General features: G+C 42.3%; 1 protein-coding gene across 1 annotated transcript; it reads right to left on the bottom strand.

Moving 5' to 3' along the window:
* Positions 1-1,598: 1,598 nt before the first annotated feature.
* csdc2b (cold shock domain containing C2, RNA binding b) lies at positions 1,599-8,443 on the bottom strand. Its single transcript, XM_058653464.1, has 4 exons — positions 8,267-8,443; positions 5,888-6,233; positions 4,663-4,785; positions 1,599-3,082 (listed from the first exon to the last, which is right to left on the bottom strand). Exons 2-4 carry the CDS (start codon positions 6,067-6,069, stop codon positions 2,920-2,922), a joined length of 468 nt encoding a protein of 155 aa, XP_058509447.1. The 5' UTR covers positions 6,070-6,233; positions 8,267-8,443; the 3' UTR covers positions 1,599-2,919.
* Positions 8,444-9,759: the final 1,316 nt, after the last annotated feature.

Below are 9,759 nucleotides of genomic sequence, written 5' to 3'. Positions count from 1 at the left end.
CATTCACTCTCACTCACTCTCACACCTATGGTCAATTTGACCTAATCTCGATATTGCATGTTTTTGGACTGTGGGAGAAAACCCATGCACCAGCGGGAGAACATGCAAACTCCATGCAGAAAGGCCCTTGTTCCAACCGGGGCTCAAACCCGGGTCTTGCTGCAAAGGCAAGAGTGCTAACCACAACACCAACCATGTGGCCCCTGTTAAATATCATCACATCTTGATTGTTAGATTGTTAGATTATTAGATTATTAGATTGTTAGATTGTTAGACTGTTAGACTGTTAGTGCGACATGATGGCGTAATTCTGAGATCGAATTTTAAGCTTTTATTGTCAGCTTCTAATGAACGGTTGCTTTTTCTCTAAAAGTAGGACTTTTTTCTTTTTTTTTTCCATGACCAGACTAGACATTCAGTGGCTCTCAGGTCATTTGAGTTAGAGTTCACCCCTGATTGTGGGTCTCCAATTAAGTGAACACCAGTCTGCATGTCAGCAAGTGTGGAAGGAATCTGGAGAACCTGCCTATTATTAGAAGAAAACCGTGAAACCAGGAGAGCATGTCCTTCTCTGTCTGTCTCTCTCTCTCACACACACACAAACACTCACTTACAGAAGATACATATTGACAGTGACTCTGAGAACTTCTGCTGTTTTCCTGACTAAACAAAACATGAACAATAAACTCAGATGTCAGGAGTGCTGCTGTAACAGTCATTGCCTCGGGTGTTAAACTGTACACTCAGTGTTGACTTTCCTGCTCTGCTCAGAGGCGTGTCTATAAAAAAAAGAAAAGCTGTTGTTTAAACCTTCTCTGTCAACAGGGGGCGCAGGTCAGGCTGTTTTGCCTCTCACTCGCAACAGGAACACTTTAAACTTGGGTTCAGAAGCTTAACATCAGTGACTATAAATGTTCTTTTCCACTGGAATCTTCCTTACATCATTGTTTATTCAATAGCGATAGGAATAAAGAAAGTCTAGTGGATCCAGAATTCGACTGGCTCCAAACCAAACACCAGATATCACCTAAATACACACATCGTACACGCAGAGGAGGGTGTCACTTTAAGAGCATGTCATAACTGGTAAATGAGTGATTAGTTTGCATGGTTTGGACCACAGTGTGTGATTAGTTCATCCCGGAGGGCACATGAATGTTTGTGCCTCAATAACAAATGATTTTTATATCTGTATTTAACTACTTAAACGTTGAAGCTTAAGGGAGTTCATCTCACTAAATGATTTTAAGTGCTGGAAGCAGATTCCCCGAGACATTTTTAGACGAGCAAGTTGTCAAATGGAATTCCTTAACTGCGCCTTCTCTTCATATCTGCAATGTCAAAAAGAGAGGTTCGTCCACGGGATTTTGTGTGTGCTGTGTGGTCACAGTGACAAAACATTATTCACTTTATCTAAAGATGCTGGCCTCAGTGGGATTGTCGGTGTGGGGACATCACTGTGACCTCCTTACAGGAAGTCTCCGTGAGCTTGTATACCACTCCTCCTCCTCCTCCTCCTCCTCCTCCTCCTCCTCCTCCCTCTCCCACAGTCTTACTTAAACAGGAAACCTGAAGAAAGACAGCTGAACTAAAACCTGTGAATCTTAAAATGCTTTAATGTTCTTTCAAGGCTCAAAAGAAGTAGTCATGGGGATCACCACCACAGTGGCTCACCCACTAAAGAAAGAGCTCGTCAATGTGAGAGAAACAAACAAAGGGTTCACAATGTTCCTAACTCGGTCAGTGACGCTTGACAGATAAGACAAGATGCATACGAGACGCTATGGGACAGATAACACAGAAAATGACATACACTAAAGTAGACCTACAAACAACATTTCTATGACTACTGGCACCAGCTATAAAGTCATGTAGGTCACCATGACGATGACGACACTCTTTTTCGTCTACTTGTAGAAAAAGAGATTTAGAAATAACGACTCATGGCTCCAGAACAAATGTCTGGGACACTGTGGCAGTTCTCGTAGTGGAAGTCCAAATTTCCTCAGTGCACGTTTTTTGACTGTGTTTCCTCGTAATCCGAGAAGAAATCATCAAATAAATAATGAAAATAAATAGCCGCACGAGACAAAACAACCGAGGGTTTGCATTTGTCAAGGGAAATGACTTTCCGTTTATAGAAATATAGCGTTTATATTTTCATGTATGTGATCGATATTTGATTTAAGTCATGGTTCTCCTTTCTAAGCCATGTTTCTAACACGGTGACCCTGAAACACAAAATGAGGTCACGAATCCTCTCCTGAACTAATGATATTTAAAACATTGTGTTGGCTTTATTCTAAATTTATACCAGCAGTGATTTGCTGCTCTGAGGATTATCACCCTGCTTATTACAACTCTCTTTCAAACTAATCCCTGAACTACTTCCTTTTATATCCATTATTTCTGTTTTTCAGCGCAATAGTAAAGCCAGGCATTCCAAAGTCTGCTCTTCGTGTAGCAACAGTGAGGGTTGCGAGAACAAGTCATGTGACCCATGCTTGCCCTTCACCAGTGGAGAAGTAAACAAGTGCATAACAGTTGCAAAGAAGGGAAGTAAAACTGAATTCAGCTTTTTGTCTTTGCACACACACACACACACACACACTCAGTAGATCTGTACAGTTTTACACAGTTTAAAACTCCCACCCGCAAACTGATTTCGAACTGAAAATACAAATAAATGTGAAGAATGCATAAACAGATACAGCAAAATCACTAGTGTAGTAAACAGTTTATCAGCTGTGTGAGAGGACGAACATCTGTCGACACCAGCGACTAACACTATGCTGTGTGGGTAAAACATGTTTTAAAAAATGTTTTTTTTTTTTAGCACAGAATGCGAGATCGTCGTCCCAGAGCACCTTTACCACCAACCCTGCCCAGCTCCGCCCATCAGAGCCCGGAGCTCGGGTTCTATGAGCTGATGATCTGCCCAGACCAGGTCTCGTGTTTTGTGCCTGGGTTGAGATGCGTGATCTTCACCTCCACCGCCTGCACCTTCAGGTTCTTGGGTGGGACCCGGCACACTTTGTACGTGACCTCGTCGCCCTCTACTGGGACATACTCCCCATCGATGCTGAAATGGAGGGGGGGGGGAAAGAATGGAGGTTGATTAGGTTTGAGGTTTTTCCACTACGCTGTCGCACAATTTAACAATTTAACATTATTTGTACGCCGCGTCCTTCATCTACAAATGGGCTGTCATGCAATACTATCAGACCTGACTGAGGGAGCATTTGTGTGTGTATAGAATGGCAGCACAGGGGAAGAATTGATCTCATCAAACTACTGAATGACCAGGTTTTTTGAGCAGTTTTTCTGTAGCTGCCCCTAAACTTTAGAACGAATTACCCATAATAATGAAATCTACCCCCTACTTTTGAACATTGAACACCTTTAAAGACACACCTCTTCTCCTTGGCCTTCACTTCAGGATAAAAACAGTCAACCCGGACACTTCTATGTAGTTTTTACCATTTTACTATTTTATTATGTCACTGTTTTACTTCTATTTTTTATTGATTTTATGTGTTATACCTTTTATGTTGCTGTACCTTTAAATCTCTAAAGCACTTGGGTCAAACCTTGGTTGTTTTGTTTTTTTTAAATGTGCACTAGAAACAAAGTTGACTTGACTTGACTTGTTTTCAGGCAAGACACTGAGGAACACGGAGAGTCAGATGGTTTGAAGACATTTGTATGGCAGACAATATTATACTGTCAACTGTGTCAGTTGTCAAAAGATGAAAGTTTCTGCGCTAATTAATAATTTCACAAGAAAAAAAATGCCATGCCTGTGCTTATGCTTAGCTTAGCTTAAAGACTAGAGTAGTGCATGTTTGGCTGTCGAGGTTAACTGTGTGCAAGTGTTTTATATAAGTGTATGTAGCAACTGTACTGCAACTGCATCTTAGCCAGCTCTATCTTATAAAAGAAATAATTGATCTCAGTGGGACTAGCCTGGTTAAATAAAGGCTAAAAAATAAATAAGTAGGAGGACACGGAGGACACAGCGAGCCCAGCTCTGTCCACAATTAAACTAATTAGCGATCAGCATCTCTACAGCTGATTCATTACAGCGTGGTAGTATTTGACACAGCAAGAATAACTGACTTTCCACATTTGACTAACTTTACTACTGAAGTAATTACAGCAAATAAGGAGGGAAAAGAGTGGGGTCTTTATTTTTCACAACAAAATTACAAGGACAAATGGAGGAAACAAATGGAGCCATCGTCTGATGGCTCCAGTTATATCATTCACTCACACTCTGGAGAATGACTTCTATTATTTGTAGAACTCAGTAATCAAACGTTATACTTTAAAAGTTGCAGTTCATTTTGCAGAATACTTTAATTAGATATTTGCTGGGCTGTCATAGCCATGATGCAGATGTTTGGGTAAAATGTAATATATATTTTTCTTCTGAGGCTAAAAAATCTGAAGTATAGTTTGACCTAAATGAAAAGTAGACTAAACCCAGCACAGAGGAGCCGCTGTACTGCAGGTGCCACAGTGTCCTAGGAGAGTGGAAATAAATAGCTCTCCTTTTTCCCCCCATTTACAACCAGGTGAGTGTGCTTGTAAGCTCGTGTTGCTGTTTTGAACTCATACACATTCTGTGAGATCTGTATGATTTTGTCTTTTGCCACTCACTCTGACACGTGAACAAAGATCTCTTCTCCACCATGGATGGGTCGTATGAAGCCGTGACCTTGTGACCTTGAGAAATTCTTGCACACGCCCTTAAACACCGGACCTGAGTGAGCACGGACTGTCCTGGAGGCAGAGGAGGAGGGAGACGGCACAGTTCTCACATTAACCACAAAAATGACTCAAGCAGAAAGCAAAAACAAGAAGAAGGAACAGTTTGCGGTCCGAACCCGTGGCCCAGGCCCTTTTGACAAATGTTAAGAACGTGTGAAGGAGGTTGATGAAGGAAGTGAGAAGGATGAAGTGCTGATCAAATCAACTCCTGCACGCTGCTGCTTCACAGTTCACATCACCACAGCAGAGATGAGGACACTAAGTCAAAAACTAAGTCAATTCAAAGTATTTCCTTCCAAAAATGTAAAGCTGCAGTGTGTAATGTATGGAGATTTTTTGTTGTTGTTTTTGTGACGTTATTATTCTGCCTCTGTTTAGTTTTTGTGAACAGAAACAATGTAACATTATTTGAATCTGAAAGTGTTTCTGCGTACACACTGACAGCGTAGAGGCCGAGGTGAAGACAAGGAGAGTTTATCCCACCAAACCACAGGATTTATGAGCAGTCAAACTCACTTCTCAAACTTTTATGTGCTCACTCCTTCGTGTTTTCAGTCATATTATAACCTGTTTGTATCTGTCTCACTTAACCAGCTCAATCTTGTTGTTGTCCTGTCTTGACTTGACATAAAATTAAGAACTTCCTGTAAGCAGTGTGGGGATGTCGCTCAGCAACATGAAATCAGAAACAGAACTTTCCCTCTGTGATCTTCCACACTATCCACACAAAACCCATCCAAATGACTCTAAACACTATAGTACCTATACACTGTAACCCTGCCACGGAAAGCATGTGTGTACATAAAGCTTTACATTGCAACGTATACAATCACATAATCAGAGACAGAATGAACCATGGCAGGGCAATTAAGAACAAAAAAAAGTAAATAGACCAAACGATCTCCTAACACAGGAAGAGGAAGACACTGACGACGAAGATAGCGACAGCGAATGCAAGAGAGAGGTGGGATGATGACAGCATCATTTTACCAAAGAAGTTTATTGTTGTATACATGAAAACAGAGTGAGATTTGTTTGCCTTGATGTTAAAATAATGAATCATTTCACTATCAACGGTAAACTTGATGGTACATTTAAAAAAAATCATACTCACGCTGAATAGGTGCGGGTGCGTTTGGTTGGCAGTGGACTGGGAAGATCCCGAGGTAATGGTTGCTCCTTTCCCTCCTCCCACACCCGGCTCCTCTCCCTCAGAAAGGGGAAGGAGAGGGTGAGGGAGGTGCTCGGGGAGCGCAGTGGAGTGCCAGAAGGAGACGTGAGACCGGGGTCCGTCATGTCAGATGAGTCACAGAGGAGGAGGAGGAGGAGGAAGGAGGATGATGAAGATGCAGTACAAGAGGCTGATGCTACTACTTGGTCTGTCCACTGGTGTATCAGTGATTCAGTCTGTGTAAAGACGACGCAGGTCAGCGCTGTCACTTCAAGTCAGAAGGGGTTTTCTGTGAGGAGAGACATCACAGGGAGAGAATGGAGGAAGAGCAAAGGCTTTAGACTTGATGAGGGATTGAACAGATGAGAGAAGACATCCAACAGTGTGCCCTCAAATCAGCAACTACAAAAAACTCAAAAAAAAAGATGTGTGAAGCAAAATCATAAATATTTCATTCATACGTTTTCATTTTATTTTGGCTATTTTCTTGGATCTTACTTCTCTGAAATGAACATACACATGTTCATTCATGATGTTCGTTCATTCATTCATCCATCTATCGTCTACCCCTTTTTCCTCCACATGAGGGTCGCGGGTTGCTGGACACAGGGTGAAAGGCAGGGTCAAACCTTGGACTATTCCACCTTAGGGCCAACATAAAGAAACGATTCACTCTTACATTTGGCAGTTGAGAGTGTTTAATTAACCTGTGCATGTTTAATTGGACTGTGGGAGGTAACAAAAGGACCGGGCGAAAAGCCACCTACCCACCCACACCCACACCCACACACACACAGTATATGCAATCGCCATACAGAGAGGCACTGCTTCAGAACGGGTCAAGAACTAACCTTCAAAATCTGTTGTTTTCAGTGTAACTGAATCATTGGAATCAGTTCATTAAAAAGATTAGTTTCAGTTTTTATTTTTAGGTTATCAGTTATTTTCACGATGAATCGAGTAATCGTTTGCTCCATAAAATGTCAGAAAACGTTAGAAAAAAAAGTTTGTCAAACCTGGAAATGATGTTCTAATGTCTTGTTTTGAAAATGATTCACGTTGAATGATTTCTTTGTTTTATGAAGCTAAGAAGAAGAAAGAGAAAGTAATTGTTTCAGCTCTACTTGGAACCTCGCCAGAGCAGGTACTAAAAAGTAACAGGTACCAGGTACTATCGCTAATGGAAAAGCAAAAAAAACAAAAAAAACAAGTCGAGCCATGCCGAGCCAAGTCATATGGAGTGATTGTACATTACTATAAACTTACAGGTAGGAGGTATATTAAATTTCTGTCAATAAACAAATGAATAAATGAATGAATGAATAAATAAATAAATAGATAAATAAATGTTTCAGACTGGACCTTGGGGGAGATTGGGTCACATTTTTTAAAAGGGGAATATTTCCCTTTTTCTTCTAGGTAACCTTGCCTTGCAGTTGGATGCACATGATCTCTTTTGGCTGAATTCCTATAGAGTGCGTGTGTGTGACGTCACGTGTGTGTGCGTGTGTGTGTGTCCACTCCTCTGCCTGTGATGTGCGACGGAGCCCCGCACGCGGCGTGACGTCAGAGCAGCTGCAGAACGCCCCCTCCAGTGGTGCGTTCGTGACGTCAGCGCCCCATTCCCAAACGTATCCCATGTTTTATCCAACACTACACACAGCAATCAAATATACAACAACAACAGCACAGCCTGTAGCACATAAAAACAACACGTCATCAGTGCACATGATGAAGTACGTTTGAAAAAGAGACAAAACAGTGCAGTGCGCGTGGACCCAAACAACATGGGCTCAGCCACTAGTGTGTGTGCGTGTAATAATAAAGATTTAAGAGAATTAAGAAGGTCATGGCTCCTGAGGCAGAGGTCACGGTCAAAGCTGCTCCCTGTACCATGATGATGAAAACCCACGACTGTTAATGCAATTGTGTGTGTGTGTGTGTGTGTGTGTGTGAGAGAGAGATGTTTGTCCCATGAGTTCAGTGCACTTTCTTCCTTGTTCGACAGAGACATTGGTGGCGCCAACACTAACCTCTGCAGTTTCTCACAGAAATGTGTCAAGTGTGCAGTCGGTTCTGTTGGACTTCGATACAAAGTTAACGGACAAACGCACGGAGGAGCAGCTGAGCTCAGGCGTGGTGGACATGCTCCCTGTCCCTCACACATACAGTCAATAAAAACCCAGTCGTCTCCTCTACCTTTACTCCTCGCGCTTCACCTGTCGAGCATGTCAATAAAAACACACTGATCCGAATACACTGACGCACACACGCGCGCGCGCGCGAACAAACACATTGTGCATTTATAAAAATGCTACTTACTGCGCTGCTGGATGATCCGTGTGTGTGTGTGACTGAGTGTCCTTAGTCGGTGTGTATTATATAACGAGTAATTAAATAAATAAGTCGACTGAATCCACGCAGAGCGGAGGAAAACCCTGGTGTGTGGAGCTGAGGAGTCTGCGCAGCTGTGGAGGAACGTGCTGCGACCGTGTGTGTGAGTGTGTGAGAGCGAGAGGGTGTGATCTACACCATGTACCAGCTGTGAGAACAGTGTGCTCTGTTTACTGAAGTATTCCTAACCTCAGCCATATGCAGAAATGTTGCATTCTCTTTACAATGAAAGCCAACACAAATCTGAAATGGTTTCACTGGTGTATCTGGTGTGCATGTTGCAGTGTTCCTGTTTGTTCTGTTCTCTAGTTTTCCCCCACTGTTGTCAATGAGGAATTAAAGCTCTAGTGTGTAACTTCCATTACCAAAACACTGCACTACCCCACACCTCAGGTGAACCTGCAGAGCGTTCTAAAAGGATGCATCTAGTGGAGTGTTTCCACTAGGGCGACCCTACCGCCTCAGCACAGCACTTTTTTTTAGTACCTGCTCTGGCGAGGTTCTAAGTGAGCTGAGCCGATACTATGCATGACATCGTCTGACTGCCGGCCACTGATTGGTCAGAGTGCCGTCACAGGAAGAGGCTCAAGAATCGAACCAAACAATGCCGAACTGTTGTTCTATTAAAAAGACTTAACAATCCTGAAAATGTGGGTTAATCTCCAACATCTAGCAAGGAAATGTCCAAAATCTCATCATTTAACAGAGGAGTCTGGTATATTTAACAGAACTGCTGAAAGCCTGCAATCGCAAGCAGAGAGCCGCATCACAACCTCTGCCGCTGTATTTCAGTCCAGTGACGTGTCAGACGGAGTCTGTGCTCCAGTCATGGATGAAGTACTGAACAAATATTTTTTAAATAACTGATTCTAATGATTCAGATTCAGTTACACTGAAAACAAGTGATTTACAAGTCACTAATTTATGAATGTTGCATATAAAACAATTTTACGCAGCCATGCAGTGATATGCACGTTAGTCTGACAAAAAAACAAGCTTGTTTTAGTCGGACTCACAAACCTGGATAATTAACCATGCTTTTGGACTTGTGGGAGAAAACCCATGAACACACACGGGGAGAACATGCAAACCATTGACCTTCTCGAGGCAACAGCACTAGCCACTACCCCGCTGTGTGATTTAAGACGACACTTTTCCTGAAAAACAATAGTGTCAATAGAGTTAAAGATGGCACAGAGAGCAATGGACAAGAGTAGAGGTGAGGACATGTGAGGGGAAGTGAAACTAAGTGAGGTTTGTATATTCTGAAGAGGAGGATGTGGCAGCAATGACATATGTTTAACTTAAGCCAATAAACATAAAAGGGAGTGAAAGAAAAACAAAAAGTGTTTCAATGCAATGAGCGGAGGCATATTATTCACACATGGATACAGCCAATGAGTTCCAGTCTGTAGGCATTG

The sequence above is a fragment of the Solea solea genome, chromosome 16, assembly GCF_958295425.1.
Source record: "Solea solea chromosome 16, fSolSol10.1, whole genome shotgun sequence".
NCBI classification, from domain to species: Eukaryota; Metazoa; Chordata; class Actinopteri; order Pleuronectiformes; family Soleidae; genus Solea; species Solea solea.
This window is presented reverse-complemented; position numbering and strand designations above follow the sequence as displayed.